Source organism: Suillus plorans, assembly GCF_016647745.1.
Source record: "Suillus plorans strain S12 chromosome Unknown HD556scaffold_4, whole genome shotgun sequence".
NCBI lineage: Eukaryota > Fungi > Basidiomycota > Agaricomycetes > Boletales > Suillaceae > Suillus > Suillus plorans.
In genome coordinates this window covers 528,898-547,275 of record NW_024537388.1, presented here as the reverse complement: position 1 = coordinate 547,275, position 18,378 = coordinate 528,898, and the positions used below count along the sequence as shown (strand labels likewise).

The following is an 18,378-nucleotide window of genomic DNA, read 5'->3' as shown; positions in this document are numbered from 1 at the left end:
TGACAAAGACAGCCAAACAAGCTTGCCGGTGTTTCAACTTTGGTCCTTTCATTACACCTATAGCTATCAATCTTTAACTCCAAAGCACTGACATAATGGGTCGACTAGCGGAGATGCAGAGGAAGCTCCTCGAGGTATATCATTTATCTGGCTGCCGAAGCATTGTCTTTAATTTACGTGTCTAGCAAATGATGGGCCCTGAGGCAATGGGAGTTGCCAATGCCAACCTCGTCTGGTCTGATGATAAAGTTTGCCGGAACTTTCTGTGCGGGACATGCCCGCATGCACTTTTCACAAACACTGTATGTCAATTCGCTGCTTTTTTCGAGTGCTTCAATGGAACTTCTCAACTTAGAAAATGGATCTTGGAGCATGCCCAAAATCACACACGGAGCGATTGAAGACAGAGTTTCTGGCAGCTAAAGAGGCAAACCCAAATGACCCTATATTTTCTCGTTTCCAAATGGAGTATGAGTCGAACATATTTGCTTTTGTGGATGAGTGCGACAGAAGGATTCGGGCTGCGCACCGAAGGTTGGAGAAGACACCAGAGGAGAACGCGAAGACAACCAATTTGATGCGAGAAATCGCTGAGATCGAGTTGGCTATTCAGGGTGGGACTGAGAAGATCGAGACCCTTGGTATGTGTCTTTTCCTTTGGAAGTTTACCAGCTTTCTTACATTCTCCAGGTGAACAAGGAAAGGTCGATGAGTCAATGAGGGAGATGGCCGCCATTGAAGCTTTGAAAAGCGAAAAATCAGAAAAGGAGGTATGTTGCGCCCTCGATTGATTTCTACCATGGGAACGAGATCTCATTCTAGTGTTGGATCTAGCGCGAGCTTCAACAACTCACGGATACGTCTGGAGCCTCCGGCCATCAGAAACTTCGGGTGTGTGACGTTTGTGGTGCATACCTTTCGGTGCTCGATTCCGACCGGCGCCTTGCGGACCACTTTGGAGGCAAGGTATGTTGTTTTTTCATATTTGTTCGCGTGAAGAATGGATTCTCACGCATCGATAGATGCATTTGGGTTACCACGAGTTGCGAAACATGCTAGGCAAGTTTAAAGAAGAGCGTGAAAAGCGTAAAATGCCACCTCCGTCTTCTGCACCTCCTTCCGGCGCAACCGGGGGTGCAGGCAAGCCCGGCGGAGACCGAGGTGGCGATCATCGGCCATCACGTGACGATCGTGAACGCGAACGAGGGTATGATAGACATGCATCGAGATATGAGTGAGTTTGTTGACGGCCTCAATGATAACGTTTAACTGATGGTTCTTCCAGTGATCGTCGGAGAGATCGTGATCGCTCTCGATCGCCCAGCCGCAGACGATATTAATTCAGCAAGGTGTTTGATAGTGTATTACGCTTGGAAAGGGTTTGCAACCGGGGATACGAACCATGATGGGTTGCATCGTGGATCCGGTGAGGCGCCGAACTTTGAGACGATTGTGGTATGTATGTACATATAAGTCGAAAGTTCCAGACTTTAGGACAGGCCGCAGCATACAGTTGAATGCTATTAACGTGACGGCAATACTCGGAGTCTCGGAAGATCCGCTAGACTGGCTTCAGTACTTGGTTTCGTAATTCTTTTGATTTCGAACTAACCTGAAGTAGAGATACCCATTACATTATTTTGGTATAATTATAATGAAATTGTGCCTGTGACAATTTAATCGTGACATTAACTTGTTGCATGCAATCTGCATGTTCCTTCACTTTCTTGTGTCTGCTACTATTTCGATAAAGCCGCGCTTTTATTTTGTGTCCTTGCATCCTCATAAAAAGCTTCTTGCATTCAACCTTATCCCGCGTCGTGGATCTTACTGACAGTCTGTAGCTTAAAATTCGGGCAGTCCATAGCATTTCGGAACAACAATCGCAATCTTTCTGTTCAAAGGTTTTCCGTTGCTTTCAACCTCTGCTGGACGCTCTTGTCGCCGTACCATCTCTTTCTGTAGAAAATCACGCCTTGATCTTCAACTCTTTATACCTTTTGCCATAGTCTTCCATAACGGATCTCCCAGGAACTTTGCTGTCAGCGGCTGCTCACTGGTTCCGAAGCACATTTCCTTGATCAATGATGTCCCCTCATGATACGCGGGACCCAAATGTTCAGATGGACACTAGCTGCCTTCAATCGCCTTCCAATACCCTTTCTTTGGGTTACCCAGCTCACGTTCCTCAACGCCCTGAGGATCCTCTCATACAAAATACCATGTCTCATACTCCGCGTGACGCTATTTCCATCTTCCAACGACGGGGCGACCCTAACGCTCTCCAACTCTCTCTTGCAGATACCTCTCCTTCCACTGGAGTGCATTCAATGGATGTACTTGATACGCCTAGCTCATCGCGTGCACCAGCGCCCGGCTTTATTTCTAATTTTCCTTGTCGAAATTTCTCATACGGCTCGATGTCGCGAATGGATAGTCATCTTTCCCTTCACTCCCCGCAAAGCCCGACCTCGGGCTCCAGCGGTCCTTCATCCGCCGTTCATGGCGTGTCATCTGCATATACCATGAATACCTCGTCCATCATGGTCAACGGACAGTCTATGATTCAATCTGTGCATGCCGGGGGGTTGGATTCTTCTGGGTCTCCGGGGGCTTTGGGTAGTTCAGTTTCTGAGCTGGCGTTTCCCCCTTTAAGCAATAGCTCATCAAAGCCGACACAAGACCCAGGTTTTATCTTCCCGCCCCCAGATGTACCTGATTTGTTCACTGGGCGCGACAGCTCGCCAGAGACACCCGGCGACTCGCACCTACTGGTCGTCGGAGACATACTCAAAACGTAAGTTCTCGTATCTTCTACTTCAAGACCAAGAATAATTGTGTTTGGGTAAATGCGCAGTATTGCGCACACCGCGCAATCAGCAAGTACAGCATGTTCTCGCGGTCAGGGTCTTGAGGCCAACGTCAGAATTGATGAGCTCAAGAAGACTATTACACTGGTCTCTGAGCTTATTGCTGCCACAAAAATTGCGGATACTCCAGCCATATCACGACATCCTTCGCCTCGACGCTTCTCTTTGTTGGGTGCAAATTCCAATGTTTCCCCATCGACACATAGCGCAGTTTCTTTAACGCAAGAGCAATTGGCGTCGGGCATGCACTTTTCCTCTGCAGCAGACTTAGGTACTATGGATGGTCAAAGTAATGGTGATCTTGCAGACATGTCTCGGAAACGGTGTGCTTCATCAATGGCCGGTGACCGTGTTATCAAGGCGCCAAAGCGTGAGCCGCAAGAGGACACGCCACTTCATATTATCCCTCCGCCAGTGTCTAGCCAACAACCTTTCTCTTCTGCTGTTGCGGGCCCCATGACTGACATACGATCTGCGGCTTCATATGTTCCTGCAAATGCGCCTGCAGATTCAGCTTCCCGACCAACAAGCTCCGCCGGTCAACCTCCCATTTCAGGATATGGTTTAATTTCACATCAACCGCCCACCTCATCCATGGGCTTTTCGATACCCGTATCTTCAGCACCGCCTCCCTCATCTACGGAATTCATTTCAACGTCACCGCTATCGACAACCATACCTCATTCTACTCATTTCCCCCCTCCCCCCACCGTCCGGACCTCGTGGTCGGACAGTGCTACCACATTACCTCATCGCAGCCATCAACATTCACTTTCGGGAAGTTCCCTCAACGCCGGCATCAATTTTCATTCGATACCTAGCAATGGCTCGTCTCTCGGACCACTCCCATTTTCAACAACCGGAGCATTCCCTTCATCATCTTCACAGCCACATTCTCTCACGAATACCGGCTCGGGCATTACCCCGCCGATCGGCAGAGTTTCTAGATCCGGCTCATTCACGACTAACAATGTAAATCCATTGGCGTTCGGAATATCCGAGGTAACTTCCTCCAATGCCCTTGATTTTTTGAATTCAGCACCTACGGCACAATCGCTTGGGTCGCATAGTCCAACTTCATCTCTTGAAGGAGAGCATGATGAGTCCGATGTCTCACACAGCCCGCCTGAATCCTCAGGATTGAGGACTATTTCTCATCATTCAAGTTCATCTCGCACTGTCACGGGGCATGACGTTCGTTCAGGTTCTCTTGTTACACGACAATCTACAGAGAATTTGTCTCCGACATCAACGCAAGGGCACAGCAATGAAGTTCCGCAAGAGTATCGCGCGGAAGTTGACCGTATCTTCTTCGAGTTCTTGAACAGTATCTGTTCAAATTGTGAGTATTTCCTCCGAATGATTTCTACTATTAATAACCTCTTTTCCTGTAGTGGATGCCACCGATGCAAAAGGGGAGCCGATACATCAAACACTAATGGCAAAGAAAATGCAACGTCTAGATGAGTCACCTGATTTTCGACCATTTAAATTCCGGATACAGGCTTTCACAAATGCATTTTTGGAAGAGGTGGGTAATCTTTGGAGACACGAGGCGATCGATGAGATATTGACGCCCCTGCAGCTGGCCAAACAAGGTTACCCAGAAGAGAAAATTCCTATGAAGAAGGCTAGCCCATGAAATCGATCATCTGATGATAACTTGACTGAACTTTGATTTCGTGCAGATCCGCAACTATCTGTGGAACCAACCGTATATCTCGCGCTTCAACGAGGATGGTAAAAAGACCAAGTCTAAGGGTAATCATATTTGGAACATAGATGCAAAGAAGAGCCCTCATGATGGCACTTGGACTTTTCGCCCTTTTCATCGGAAAGTGGCTGGCTCACCGCCTGGTGTTGCTTACGTTGGCCTTCGGTGGTCTTGGGCACCTCGTATATGGGATCCACAGGCATCGCGATCGAACTTGATAGTTACGTACACTTCGCCGTCCCTCCCATCCTGGCTATTTTGGGAAGACGATGTGCTGTCAGGAACGCCTCCCCCGGATGCAGAGAGCTGTGACATCACGGTTGTAGCCCGTGTACGTTTCATCTGTGTGGACGTCCATTGTTATCTAATGCTAGCGGCGTAGTATGTTCAAGATGGGCAAGAAGAACTGCTGACGCAGACCTTCCATCTTAATATTGTGCCTGTCTCGAACCTTGACACCTCGTTCTCTGCCTCGCGTCGCGGTTCTATGAATGGGGAGATGCATAAGCCACGTCGGGTGACAAGTGAATCCTCAGTTCCTCAGGCATCTCCCAGGTCAGTGCCAGTCCATATTAAAGGACGTCCACTCTCACGTGTTTCATTCCAGGCCGTTGAGGTCCCAGCCATCATCTGGTCTGGTGTCACCAGTTGCCACGCGTGATGCGCAAGTGATTCAAGTGCTGACGTCAGCTGCTCAGCGTGTCGCTCAAGAAGCTCAGTCTCAAATAATCTCTTCCGCGACACCAGGCGAGCCCGGCCCTGAGCTGCAGGCCCTCGCGAAGCAACAGCATGTGTTGACAATTACCGCACAAGCGTTCGACCAAGAAGTGACTGGTCAACAACGGTCGGAGATCGGCCCACAGGCAACTACTGTGTTAGCAGCAGCAGCACAACAGGTCGTATTCCAGGCTGCACGCCAAGTAGTTGCGGATCGCTCTGCTGCTGTTGCGAATCAGATCTCCGCGGGTTTCACTCCCCCACCTGATGCTGCTACACAGGTGACTGTTAATGAAGTGTCGGTTGCTACGCAATCAGCCGTTGCACAGGCTGTCGAAATCACTGGACCGTTATCCAACGAGGTTGACGTCCTGATGACGGCAAGTTCCTTGTTGCAACAGCAGATTAGAGCTCCAGTAAGTCCACTTTCAGCGATGCTCGATTCCGCTCAACGATCAATGCCCATGAACTCTCTGCACTCCCACTCTGCCGGGACACTACCTCCAGCCGCATCATATCCAGCAACCATGACCACTCAATCTAGTGTTGGTGTCGTTCATTATCCATCTGCTATGTCTTCTGGTAGTTTGTCAGACTTTGGCCGACTATCATGATGTTCCACGATTCTTTGCATATCTTCTTTAGGGCTTCAGGACTCATTATGTGCCCGTTGGGTTATCTGCTTATCTCACTTGCTTCATCAACACTATAGAAATTCAGCACGGCATTCAATCATTATCGTGACTCCAGAGTGTAAAAGAGGGTCGATTAAGCATTATCTGTACTTCTATATGATACCGAGAAATCGCATTCCTCAAAGCTTCAGATCAGATCTGGGGGTACTCATGGTCAGACTGCGGCTCCCCTTCAGAGCTTACAGTAACGTCTGCAACGATATTTGGATGTGACGAAGCCAAGAGGGTACCACCAAAACCTCGCTCTTCCTTGCGCCTTTTCTTTGCACGATTGACGTCATCTGTTATTGCATTCTCGTCATCTTCTGCCTCTTCCCGAAGATCAAGGACATCGTTTATGAGAAGTCCAAGAGTTGCGACAGTGACCGAATTATCATCAAGTTCCTGGCCACAGTAAGACAATCGTTGACAGATTGTTGGGATCTTGAGCGCTTCATATAGCTGTGACGAAAGTCAAGGAACAATCATCACACAAGACAGGCACTAACCATCACTTTGATGTCCTTCACCGTGGTCGACTTGGAGATAGTGATCCGTTTCTTTTCTACACCATCCTTGGATTCACGTATGCGCTTTGACTGCCGCGTACCGAAGGTCCTATTAGATCCATATGTCATTTGAGGATGCTGACCATTCTCCTCGGATTTATGGCTTTTGTTCTCTTGCGTCACAACATCCTTAGATGCGTTTTTCCCACTTAACAGCCGAACAGTGATCTCAGCAACATCATAGTTAGACCGCCTGTGTGGGGTATCTGTATTGAAATAACAGGAGTTGAAATAGTCAAGAGTGCCCACCTCTTTGAACGACAGTCACGACACACGGGAACATCGTGCTCGAACTTGGTGTCAAATACGTTCGGTGGGTTTTCGACAAGTTTCTTCTCCAGAGTGATGGGGGAGCTGCATGGATACCTATAATCGGAACAATCAAAAAGACATATCGTGAGGTCCAGGTACGACACACAAATCTGCTAACAGCATCCACTCCGTCATTTGTACAACCGCAATAGACGTGTCCCAATCGTTTGGACAATTAGGATCGAAAAGAAGGTGCCCATGCTCACACAGGAATTGTGAATTATTGACACCTTCAGGACGAGGTCCATCTGTTGGCCGAGTGACCCACTTTCTCCACAAACGCACGAAGTGTGCAGGCAGGATAGCACACGGGACATTCTCGAGGAGCAGAGTATTTCCTGTTAGGGCGTTGTCATGCATGTGACGTAGCCGTGCCTGGACCGTGTGAGCCGCCGAGCTCGTCAAGCCCACTTTCAACACACCTTCTCGTCTTCAGCTTTCCTCCGTAGCTCACGCTTGTCTTCCCTGGACATATTTATGGTTGCCTCACAAACAGCGCAGAGCTCTTCCTGAGTTGAGCGTGGTACCCATTGAGGGAACAAGCCTTTAATTATGCCACCAGCCTTATGACCATGTTTAGCGATGTTATCTGCCCACGAGATAAATAGAACAGTACTACCTTCGTGGATATGCTCTTTCTTGCTGTTGACACCAGCGACAGTTGACCATGTTCGCACACAACGTGACCAAGATACTCTGGGGCATCGGGTGATGCATCTCCTTGCAGCGGCGTGTGCATTTTGGGCTTCTGCAATCGCCAGTCTGTGAATGCAATCAGTAATGCACTGCACACTACCATAGGACAATGAGTACCTTTGAGCCAATTCTTGGATATCCAGTAGCCCGGTTGATCAGGGGTTTCATCACAGACCACATCGAACTGTGCTACCAGTCGAGGATGTTCGATTTGATATAGTTTTTCTATTTGGGCAATGAAGTAAAATCACGGAAAAATGAGACTTGAACTCGCCTATGAATGATTCCCTGACACAAGTCTCACAAACGTCATGCACCTGGCATACTGGAGAAATTTCAGACTCGCTAAACTCAGCGAGCTTCTTATAGGCGCTCTGAAATTTGGATTTAGTACTACTACGCAGGAGATTGCTTAATGTACTTACAGCGGAGACACGCTTCATATTGTTAGCTCTTTGAGGATCCAGAGAGTCGTGGTAGCAAAGGATGTCTGAACTTGACGAAATCTCGGGCGTGGTCTCTGGTTCCTCTCCGCCCCTAGGTTTGGTTTTTGGCTTTGCAAGAGGTTTGGACAACCATCGTTCGAGAGCATGACGGCTTATGATGACGGAGTCCTAGGAACAATCGTAAACAAGTGAACACATAAAATGGAGGAAATCAAGCACCTCATCCATAGAATTGACGCTCCAAGAGGAATAGATGTCTTTCATCTTCCTGAGCAACTCATCAAAATGTTCCTTTGCTTCTTTTTCCCTAAAACACATGATAAAAAGAAATCATTTCAGATATCGAACTGGCTTGCCTCTTTGCATATGCGTCACAGGCCATGTCATGGGCTGCATTCAGACTATTTACAACCTCCTGAGCGCGTGGGGGAGGGAAAAAACTTCCACCATCAATCGTCACGGCTCCATGCTCGGATCCTTGGCTAGCAATAGTCACTGGCCAGTTGGCGTTGTCTGGGGATGGGACATCCTTGCGAACATAAATAAGCATGTAGACGTCTTTCGATAAAAAGATATCCCTGGACGTTTTGAAAAAAAAAAAAGGATGAAATCAGCGATACTTCAACGACAAGGGTATGCAGTACTCAAGACCGTGCTGTTTTGCCTCAGGGATCTTAGGTTCCGTGGGTGGTGATGAAACTCTACCAATCATGGTTCAAAAAGACCTTGCCAGTAAATCTCTCAGTAAACTCACTCGACAACGTCATCGTCGCTATCATCGATCCGCCGCCTTTTCTTTGCGGGACGTCCACGGGAATTTCCAGTACTTCCCCTGCCGCAATCGATTAGTTCACTTTTTCCAATAACTTGACCATATATACTTCTTGGGGTTCCCATTCAGAACGTCAATTATATCGCGGCCAGTGTATCTCCTTTCTCCGAGTGAATCAATCTTTGTGACATTTTCGTCGTCAAACTGAAACCATGTATTCGATCTGTGCCATCTTCAATACGTCACACGAACACTTGTCGGGTCACTCACGCGGTATCCAGAACTTGAGCCTCATAGTGGCCGTGATATGCACTCGGTCCCTTGTGTAATAGAACACCTCTGAGCTCATAGATGTCCTTTCTGGTACTCTTGTCGCTACTCGCTGCTTTTCGGGCGGCAGCAGAACCTACAAATTGGTCCATGTCAAGTGTCGTTGGGAATAGAAGATTGTGCTTAGACTTCTTGCGCTCCATAGAGGCAAAGTCATAAACAAATCGTAAGAGGGAGAAATGAAGTACAGGAGGAAGGTTTCGCAACTCAGTATACCGTGTGGCATCCTGGAGCGACTCGCATTTCGAACACAGGTACCTGGTAAGCACGCGTGAGTGACGTGTTCGAATAGACAATCTGCATCTCCACGAACTTGTTGTCACCAGTGAGTTTCTCGTCCTGTAGAAGAGCAGCGATACGGTCCTCCAGCCGAGCGTTGTTCTGAGCAAAGGTTGCATTAGCCCACCAGAGTGAGTATGTGAATGGTATCAATGACCTCGATATTTATTTCAAGTTCAAGGAAGTCCGTAGATCGCTCGGATTTATTGTGGCAATTACCACAGATCGTGCCGTATACTTGCTCCCCTTGAAACTTTAGCAGCATAAATTGATCGGCACGTCAGGCGAGGAGAGGATCTACCTGATTAGATACAAGTGATCTTAAAGATGGTGATGACTGTTTCTGGAATTCAGCATCGAGGTGAGACATAAAAAGCTTTGAGAACCTGCTTGATTCATGAGGAAATGATTCAAAATCGACTAACAATGACTGACTCTTGTGCATCTTGCTGTTCTGAGGTTGAAAGCTTTAAGCTTTCAGCAAGTTTTTCGGGATTGAAGACGTTTTGCGTGCATTCCTGCAATGCAGTAAACGTCACTTGTAACTGAAATATAGGCGAATCCTAGGCGCAAGTTTGATTTATATGCACTCATTTATCATCTGCTCACCAACCTCAAATACGTCTTCCTTATCTTGTGATGGCTGACACATATAGACACCATTGCGAAAAGCTAGGTCTCGAAACCATACCTTGGCGCTTGTTCTAATCAGTTCGAGATGATGAGGCGAAAAGATACCTACTTGAATGAAAGCGTTCGCATAGCACGTAGCACCAAGGTTCTGAATTGCATGTATGAGTATGACTCGTTGCACGATCTCAGAGAGCACGATATTTTGTTCTACCTTTAAGCCAACAGGAAGTTCGGGATCTCGGGCGTTGAGCACCGGGTTGAACCCTAGGTCAGATGCCTTCAGGAATAGATCCCTGACTTTGTCTAGGTTCACAATGTGTGTGTTAAATTTGCGCCGTAGAAAGTCGCGTTGGTAGTTTGTAGACTCGCCTTCGTCTTTCCATGTCTCTTGTCCGAGGTAATTCAAACAATTGGGGTTGTTCTTGCACAACTTCTTACTGCATAGTGGTGGTGTATCATCCGAGACAACAATGATGTCGTCTCCCGACTCGCCATCTGCGGGTTCACGCTTGGGAGTAGGGCTGTTCTGCTTCTCTGACTTGTGTGCGTACTTGTTGGCACAGAACGGGTTGTTACTCCTCCGAGAGAGACCACACGACATAAGACGATGTTCCAAGGTGATCTGAGAGGGATGGGTGACCTCCGTACCAACCCAACCCCATGGATCGCTGCCAGGCAATTTGCCTCGTTTAAGTTGTTCCCCTGCAGCTAGTCCCTTAGGAGCCGGCGACGAACGATGTTTGCGCTTCGCAGGCATGACCGGTCAATGGAAGCTGAAGAACGAATTCGGCTATAAAGATGATGGAGGGAGGAGAAAGAAACGTGGACGAGTTGAACCCGGAGACAGGGAGCAACTTGACTTCCATAAACTCAAATATTAATCTGGTTCCGCCGAAGGTTCCGCGCAAACAAACTCGACGACGTTACGTAACTGGTGCTCTTTGCTTGAAACCACAGATCATCGACATGTTCTCTATGCTCTCACTTGCATAAACGTGTCCCATCTTCACGCGTCTCCAGGATACTTGTAACCAGTCATCACCGTAAACCCATGGACAGAATACGAGGTTTCCTAAGGCGCCCCAGGAGGCCAGACGCGAATATCGCAAGACTTCGACGGCGAAGACAGGCAGCTGCCTATATCCATCGTAATTTAACAAAATTGACGTCAGTGGAGTCTTCATTGTTCGCTCCCTCGCTGAATTTGCGTAGGACTGCCTTGTTTGTTATTGGATATGCGTGGATGCTGCTTATCCCTATACCAATGCTCTCCCAAGGAACGTACATAGACGAGAATGCGCTCCAGCCTGCGCAAGTACGTGCGCCCATTGCTTGCTTGCTACATGAGCTAATGGAGCCACAGGTCAATACATATTGGAACTGGGGCGATGTTCACACAGCAGACTTGCAACTGTACCAACTGGATGGTATTCAAGAACGAAATCTCACCAGTGAACAGTATGTCGTTCTCCTCTTTGGACATTCAACCGCCCTGACTCATTTTATCGACAGAAGAGCGGAATTCTTCAGGACTGAATTCAGTAAACTTGGCCTTGCTGCTTCCATACAAAATTATACTTTCAGTACCAGTAAAGGAGTGAGTTTTTTTTTGTTTAGCAGCCAGTTTGTTATAAATATTTGCCAGATCGTCTCAGGCAACAATGCGTATGCCGTAATGTCGTCGCCTCGAGCCGCTGGAACAGAAGCGATAGTAATCAGTGCATCATGGTTAAGCAGGGCAGGGTGCGGCACACTGAATTTGCGTGGGACATCTACCGTATTGTCTCTCGCTGCATTCTTAAAAGGTAGGGTTATTGAGTGGCTTTCAAATTTTTGATATACAACACGCTTGGCAGATTATTCCTTATGGGCGAAAGATATCATCTTTATCATCAGCGACGACTACCTCCATGGAATGCATGCATGGCTGAATGCATACCATGGCACAATACCGTCGAGTATGTCGTTTTGCATCTGTAGTATCAACTTAGCCTTCATTCTCTTGTCCACCACTAGATCTTCGTACAGACCCTCTCGAGCATACCTCGGGGGTCATTTGGACTGCTTTGAATATTGACTACAGCAGTCATTCTTTTTCGCACCTTGGTGTCTTCCATGGTGGGCAACACACCTACCATCTCATTTTCTGACTACTCAAGAATGCCTACAGAGGGCTTGAACGGACGTCTCCCAAATCAGGACCTCATCAATTCTTTCCGACTAATCTCACATTATACAGGTGGCGTCCCAATGACAGTGTACGATCACCTGGAGTATTCAGATTCTGTCGATCGATTGCCAGAGCAGAGCCTCTTTCCGCCATGGGTTCCGCCTTTTATTCAGCAGAGTCCACAACTTCAGCAATACGGGTATCGTGTTCGGAATGTAGTCCGACACATCGGCTACCAGGCTCGCGGTATGTGCAGCGGGGTGCATGGCTTGATGCATCAGTAATTTTGTTGTTCTTAGTAACTTGTATGAGAATACTGACTTGATTCAGATTCCGTATCGACGCTATCACCTTGTTTGCCGTTCCAGCAGACGGACCGCACGGGTTCCATGCACTAGGAAGGTGAGTAATTATAAATTATCTAACTCCCAACTACAGCAACACCCATTAGAATCGTCGAGTCTACCCTTAGAACAATGAATAACCTTTTAGAGCGTTTACACGCTTCCTTCTTCTTTTATATCTTAACCAGCCCTGGGACGTTCATGAAGATCGGCATGTTTCTCCCAAGCACCATCCTCGTCAGCGTGGCCATGTTATTCAAAGGGCTTGGCGAGTGGGTGACTGCGGGGTGGGTTTGGGAAATATCTGAGGCCTCTCTGAAAGGCAACGAGACTGAGAAATCCAGTCCTGCGAAAGGCACATGGAGAAATAGGCGACGACCCATGCTGTCTGCGCTTATCGTTGTGGTGACTACTCATGTTTTAGGAGTTCTCGTATTCAACCTAGTTTGCAGTCGATGGTTCGCCGAGTACCCTTCGGTTAGTTGTTTGACTACCTGTCGGTACTATACACTGACCCACCCGTCCTATAGTTTCTTGCGCCAGTTATTTTTACCACCGTGTCGGTGATACCTCCAGTCCTCCTTCCGCTACTTTCGACAAACGCCTCGGAAGCAGCTCCGACTTCGATGCTCCTGAAATCGTCGAATCTATGCCTAGCATCAACAGTGATATCTATCACGTCTCTACTAAACTTTTCCCTCGCTGCCATGCTTGTTACAACTATGGGTATCCCTCTGGCGACGTCATGTACATCCTCAAGCACAACGACCTCTCGTTTGCGATATGCTGGCTACTGTGTGCTAGCATGGGGTTGGTTAGTGTTGGTACCTGGAGAGGTTGAAAGCGCGATCTGGAACTGGGAGGTGCTGGGTGTATGGTTTGCGCCGTTCATATGTATTGTGTACGCCCCGCTCGTCATGCAAGCTGCTATTGTATGTCTATAGGGGTCATGGATCAATGACAGCGTAGCCTAATTTCGCATTACAATGTACAGGCGATAGTGTTAAAATGCAAAGCAAACACGGCGCAATGAGTGTGTAGTACCGCATTAACCAATGTCCATTGCAGCGTGATCGTCGGACCCAAACAGATCTCCCATTGTTTGATCTACTTCTTCTTGAGTAGCTCCCTCTGGATCTGTGTCCGGATCTTCTGGTGCGATACCCTCCCTCTTCCGCCGTTGTCTTTCTTTCATCTCGTCTCTCTGGGCAATCTTCATCTCGAGGTCAGCTGATAACTTGCGTAGTGCATCCTCAAATCGTTTCTACAAGTAACATGAGAATCAGAACATGAAAACAGGGTAGAAACAAATACCTTGATCAAAGGATTTGCGGAGCTGGCAATTTCAGTTTGTTTCTTCAACACGGCAGCTTCGAGGTCCCTGATTTCTTCATTTAACAGTTTCCTCTCCTGCGCTTCCTCGTCGTCGTCGTCCTCATCCTCATCCTCACTTTCATCCTCTTCGTCATCCTCCTCGTCATCACCCTCACCCTCCTCATCTTCATCACCGAGGGCAAGATCTAGCTCTGCGGCGAGGTCTTCGTCGATGTCGCCTTCGCCTTCATCCTCTTCTGCTTCCTCAGCATCCCCTTCATCTCCCCCGAAGTCTGGTCCTGGAGTAGGTGCGTCGCCTGCCTCGGAGCCAACGACACCGGGTGTAGGTGCATCCATGGGCTCATCTCGTTCAATGAATTCTGAGTCGGAAAGATCCGGGTTAACATTTTCCAGAACATCTACCAGCAAGACATTTCAAAACAGACCCAACTCCAAAGAATGATGATGATACCATATTTGACCTCTGAAGCAAGTTCATCCGTGGCCAACAACCGCTCGACCGCCTCCTCAACACTTTCAATAGTCTACTTGGCAGCATCGGAATCACGCGTATTAATATGACTATACGGGGGACGTACCCTCTTGTTAACCCTCTTTCGAAATCGCCGTTTGCGAACTTGGTGCAAAGGCGGCGTGATACCGTGCGGCCAGATGAACTCATCGACGTTTACATTACGAGTTGTTGTAAACGACTCCTCATTGGGAATGCGGTTTTCAACCACAAGCATCTACAGGCACGTAAGTGGAAGATACGACAGAACAAGCGAGACGAGTAACCTGACATATGTCTGCTACTTTGAACATTTGCTTGTTGTCCAAGGTCTTCTGCGCTTCGATGATACACGGAAGATCGACAAGCTTGAAGGAATACAAGGTATTTCCAATATGGAAGACTCCTCTGCGGGAGTCTAGGTAAAGTTCGAGCAACCCGACCACTGCAGGAGAGGGAGGCCACTCGCCTTTGAATTTAAACCATACATCATTCCCGACTTCTCTGGAGGAAACCATCTTGCGTAACTTTTCACAGTCCTCCCCAGGCGGCATACGGATAATGAATTGTTCTTCAAAAGCAAGGTCCTCATCATCTGAGTCTAACTCCCGATCATATGAGCCCAGGAATGACATTCCGGGAGCCTGCGCAGCTGCTTTATCGCTGAGCTTGAGTTTTAGCTTTGGCTGGGGTCGGTTCTTTGCCAACGAGGAGCGCGTCGTTCGCTCGAAAGGCTCGGGGGTACCCCTTAGACGAAGGGTTGTAGCCATTGCATGTTCTGCTGCAGCACGAAGAGGCCGTGTTCTCTGCGGTTGAGTTGGAGGGGTCGGCTTAGCGCCATTAACGGTAGAAGGGCCCGCTTGTTGTTCGTCAATATCGTCTACAACTATGAGGTCGTCATCCATGATGTGGTTGATGATTGCTCAAAGTTGGCCGAGCCAAAGCGCTTAGCGCTCAAACAAGTCAAATGTGGACCTCCACATATCATTTCGGTCACACCAGACGTGACCGTCACAGTGTATACTCGATGCACAAGAATCTTACTTTCGTCGACGATGGCGACGACGAGCAAACAGTATAAAGCCATCGGAGAGGATCTTTGGAAAAGTCGTACAGATAAAATCGTGAGGTTTGGACTTTGTGTCGTGCCTTTGGGTCAATCAGGCCCCAACTAACCCCCAAAACAGAATTCAGAGTTGTTTTCTCTTACATATGGCGCCCTCGTCGTTCAGTTGATCCAAGACTATGAAGATTATGCTGAAGTGAACAAGCAACTCGAGAAAATGGGATATAACATTGGAACACGATTAATCGAGGACTTCCTTGCAAGGAGCCCTTTAGGTCGCTGCTCTGACTTCCGGGAAGTGGGCGAGGTGGCGGCGAAGGTGTGCGCTTATCACTACTCCCCCGAGCTGACGTTCTCAGAGGACCTTATTTGAAGGTCGGGTTTAAATCTTTTTTAAACATCACACCAACAGTCACGCACTCTGGTGCTCCACCACCTTCCACCCGCCCGACCAGTACAGTTCAACAACAATCAGGAGTTCCTGGCTCGTCTTTCATCCTGACCCTGGATGAGAATCCCTTGGCTGAATTTGTCGAACTCCCTGACGAAGCTTTGGAAGGAGGGCTATGGTTTAGTAACGTGCTGTGCGGTGTTCTTAGAGGAGCACTTGAGATGGTAAGTCCACAAACTAAAATAATCGGCGCAACTATGTATCACGCCCATTTCAAAGGTCCAGATGCAGGTGCAGGTGGAATTTTTGTCTGATGTACTTCGCGGTGACGAGAGCACGGAGATTCGGGTGACATTGCTGAAGTACCTGGAAGAAGAAGTGCCAGTCGGAGACGACTAGATAAGCCACCTTGGATGTACTCAGGAATAGTGTATTATCTTCCACATAGAAGACAAAGTTGGGACAAGCGCGGTGTCCGGCGAACTTCCGAGGATATATAAACATACATAATGAACACCCTTAGCCACGACGATCGACCCTGTTGAGTTTCTTCGCGGTCCGCGCGTTGTTTTGGGTATTCTGGCCGCGGACAGGTAAACCCATGGCATGCCTCTTGCCAACGTAACTGCCTATCATGCGTTGGTGCGCAATATTATCCTTGACTACTCTCCTTGCTTCGCTCTCGATCTTGATGTTTCTCAGTGGATCTGCCCATGCCCTCTGTGAGAGCTTCTTCGTCTCCTCCTTCAGGACTGCGAGTGGGGTGGAGGCCGGGGGAGGTTTATAGGACGACGTGGCTAATGGAAAGCGAGGAATAGGTGTTGAAGTAGATGGAGAGGAAAGGAACGCGGCAAGTTCTGTGATTTGATGGGGTGTTAGACTTCGGACTTTGCACTTGTCGTGAATTTGAAGACGTGCACAAAGTCGATGTGCAGTTTTATGGCCAATGCCATAGAATGCAGTCAAGGCAAACTAACTTGACAGTGAGCAAAAATTTCGGAAAAAAAATAGCTATAGCGCACCCTTGCATATTGGTAGTCTGGGAGTTGCACCCCCAAGACGTGGACCATGGCTCACTCGGAACAATTAGAAGGGAACAGTGAACTTCAAAGCTTGAAGCTTGAAAAGTAATTTCATACTCCGCGACTTCGCGCTTCACACCACACAACCAGAACCTTCATGGCTACTAACAACGCCGAAGGACGTCGCGAGGATGCTTTCATCAAGCAGCGCGCTCAGAATCGTGAAGAATATGAACGCCAAAAACAGACTCTCATCAACGAAACGGAAAAATCTCGTCCATCAGTCAACAAATTTGTCGGTCAAAATGACTCCATGGAAGAAACTCTCAAGAACCAGACTATCGGTCTAGTGAGGTTGGAGGACTTTCAGCAGAGAAGGAAAGAGCTGGAGGAGGCAAAGGCACGCGAAGCTGCTCGCACCAATGAACTCAAGTATGTTGTTTTCAGTGTCCAATGCCATTCTCTCTTGTGCCGTGGCGACCGCGTGGAAAGATGGCTTATATTCCATGGAGGATTTGTTTAGAGACGAAACAAAGAAGGTAAAGAAACGCAAGAAGACAAAAGCTACCTTATCATTTGCCATGGATGACGAAGTCGATGTCGAAGGAGACACCTCGTCGCGTCAAAGTCCTGAAGTCCAAACCGGTGAACAACCGTCCAAGCGCGCCAAGTTCCGTAAGAATCCCAATGTCGATACATCGTTCCTCCCGGACCGTGAACGAGAGGAAGCGGAGAGGAAAGAGCGTGAAAGGTTGCGCCAAGAATGGATTCGCAGACAAGAGGAGCTCAAACAGGAAGAAATCGAGATTACTTATTCTTATTGGGATGGGAGTGGTCACAGGAAGTCGGTTGTGGTATGTCTTATATTGATCTGGTGGTCATTCGCTCATTCGCAGAATGCTTCAGTGCAAGAAAGGTGATACCATTAGTGCTTTCTTGGAAAAGTGTCGGCAACAGTTCCCGGAATTGCGAGGCGTTAGCGTTGACAATTTGATGTACATCAAGGAGGACCTCATAATACCTCATGTGAGTTTGACTTTCCCTGATGATGATTTATTTCAATGTATTTCGACAGCATCATACGTTCTATGACTTCATCATCAACAAAGCTCGTGGAAAGAGTGGACCATTGTTTAATTTTGACGTTCATGATGATGTTCGCCTGCTTGCTGATGCGACCAAGGAGAAAGACGAGTCACACGCTGGTAAAGTGGTTGAGAGAAGCTGGTACCAACGGTTCAAACACATCTTTCCGGCCTCTCGATGGGAGGTAAGCAAAGCGTCCTTCCTGGGTCCATATTTTGTTAATCAAGGCATAGATCTACGACCCAGAGAAAGAATACGGAAAGTACACCATCGCTTGATATCTTTACGTTCATACTGTGTACACGTTACGTTTTGAAGACATCATAAATCTTATGACTATCATTAAAAATATATGCCAGGACCGTGGATTGAACACGGGACCTCCAGAAGGCAGCGCCTATTCATTACTTCAGTCTGTTGCTCTCCCAGCTGAGCTACCCCGGCGATTCACTTGGAGTGAGA

At 48.0% G+C, this 18,378-nt stretch overlaps 8 protein-coding genes and 1 non-coding gene across 9 annotated transcripts; 5 read left to right on the top strand and 4 right to left on the bottom strand.

Moving 5' to 3' along the window:
• The first annotated feature begins 3 nt into the window (after positions 1–3).
• Positions 4–1,671, top strand: HD556DRAFT_1330014 (uncharacterized protein). Its single transcript, XM_041301694.1, has 7 exons — positions 4–134; positions 186–302; positions 356–641; positions 691–770; positions 835–966; positions 1,023–1,234; positions 1,286–1,671. The coding sequence occupies exons 1-7, from the start codon at positions 96–98 to the stop codon at positions 1,338–1,340; spliced, it is 921 nt and encodes a 306-aa protein (XP_041166087.1). The 5' UTR covers positions 4–95; the 3' UTR covers positions 1,341–1,671.
• Positions 1,672–1,686: 15 nt separating this feature from the next.
• On the top strand, positions 1,687–6,105 carry HD556DRAFT_1330004 (uncharacterized protein). Its single transcript, XM_041301693.1, has 9 exons — positions 1,687–2,238; positions 2,302–2,797; positions 2,858–4,212; positions 4,265–4,401; positions 4,456–4,500; positions 4,559–4,915; positions 4,967–5,139; positions 5,192–5,717; positions 5,809–6,105. Exons 1-9 carry the CDS (start codon positions 2,085–2,087, stop codon positions 5,830–5,832), a joined length of 3,267 nt encoding a protein of 1,088 aa, XP_041166086.1. The 5' UTR covers positions 1,687–2,084; the 3' UTR covers positions 5,833–6,105.
• Positions 6,106–10,915, bottom strand: HD556DRAFT_1329997 (uncharacterized protein). Its single transcript, XM_041301692.1, has 23 exons — positions 10,382–10,915; positions 10,224–10,315; positions 10,122–10,160; positions 9,993–10,070; positions 9,815–9,942; positions 9,681–9,765; positions 9,537–9,632; positions 9,414–9,481; positions 9,041–9,358; positions 8,880–8,993; positions 8,753–8,830; positions 8,643–8,699; positions 8,355–8,576; positions 8,218–8,305; positions 7,978–8,166; positions 7,827–7,926; positions 7,670–7,777; positions 7,476–7,618; positions 7,279–7,419; positions 6,963–7,231; positions 6,794–6,910; positions 6,485–6,737; positions 6,106–6,437 (listed from the first exon to the last, which is right to left on the bottom strand). Exons 1-23 carry the CDS (start codon positions 10,767–10,769, stop codon positions 6,129–6,131), a joined length of 3,480 nt encoding a protein of 1,159 aa, XP_041166085.1. The 5' UTR covers positions 10,770–10,915; the 3' UTR covers positions 6,106–6,128.
• Positions 10,916–11,063: 148 nt separating this feature from the next.
• On the top strand, positions 11,064–13,470 carry HD556DRAFT_1429343 (Gaa1-like protein; the record flags this gene model as incomplete). Its single annotated transcript, XM_041304801.1, has 11 exons — positions 11,064–11,179; positions 11,225–11,327; positions 11,376–11,470; positions 11,525–11,609; positions 11,658–11,817; positions 11,869–11,970; positions 12,029–12,130; positions 12,183–12,462; positions 12,513–12,584; positions 12,634–13,003; positions 13,057–13,470. The coding sequence occupies 11 exons, from the start codon at positions 11,064–11,066 to the stop codon at positions 13,468–13,470; spliced, it is 1,899 nt and encodes a 632-aa protein (XP_041166084.1).
• Positions 13,334–15,342, bottom strand: HD556DRAFT_604185 (TAFII55 protein conserved region-domain-containing protein). Its single transcript, XM_041311071.1, has 6 exons — positions 14,821–15,342; positions 14,639–14,769; positions 14,440–14,589; positions 14,313–14,385; positions 13,841–14,259; positions 13,334–13,790 (listed from the first exon to the last, which is right to left on the bottom strand). The coding sequence occupies exons 1-6, from the start codon at positions 15,254–15,256 to the stop codon at positions 13,575–13,577; spliced, it is 1,425 nt and encodes a 474-aa protein (XP_041166083.1). The 5' UTR covers positions 15,257–15,342; the 3' UTR covers positions 13,334–13,574.
• Positions 15,343–15,406: 64 nt separating this feature from the next.
• On the top strand, positions 15,407–16,207 carry HD556DRAFT_1226908 (BET3 family protein; the record flags this gene model as incomplete). The annotated part of the gene is made up of 4 exons (XM_041297118.1): positions 15,407–15,475; positions 15,539–15,736; positions 15,793–16,032; positions 16,088–16,207. 4 exons carry the CDS (start codon positions 15,407–15,409, stop codon positions 16,205–16,207), a joined length of 627 nt encoding a protein of 208 aa, XP_041166082.1.
• A 120-nt stretch (positions 16,208–16,327) lies between these two features.
• HD556DRAFT_1226795 (mitochondrial 30S ribosomal protein S13) lies at positions 16,328–16,878 on the bottom strand (the record flags this gene model as incomplete). Its single annotated transcript, XM_041297112.1, has 2 exons — positions 16,328–16,780; positions 16,831–16,878. The coding sequence occupies 2 exons, from the start codon at positions 16,876–16,878 to the stop codon at positions 16,328–16,330; spliced, it is 501 nt and encodes a 166-aa protein (XP_041166081.1).
• Positions 16,879–16,954: 76 nt separating this feature from the next.
• HD556DRAFT_1329968 (XAP5, circadian clock regulator-domain-containing protein) lies at positions 16,955–18,350 on the top strand. Its single transcript, XM_041301691.1, has 5 exons — positions 16,955–17,262; positions 17,354–17,684; positions 17,737–17,856; positions 17,906–18,100; positions 18,150–18,350. Exons 1-5 carry the CDS (start codon positions 16,988–16,990, stop codon positions 18,192–18,194), a joined length of 966 nt encoding a protein of 321 aa, XP_041166080.1. The 5' UTR covers positions 16,955–16,987; the 3' UTR covers positions 18,195–18,350.
• On the bottom strand, positions 18,270–18,360 carry HD556DRAFT_t24. The gene has a single exon. It is a non-coding gene; the product is annotated as a tRNA-Phe (tRNA).
• Positions 18,361–18,378: the final 18 nt, after the last annotated feature.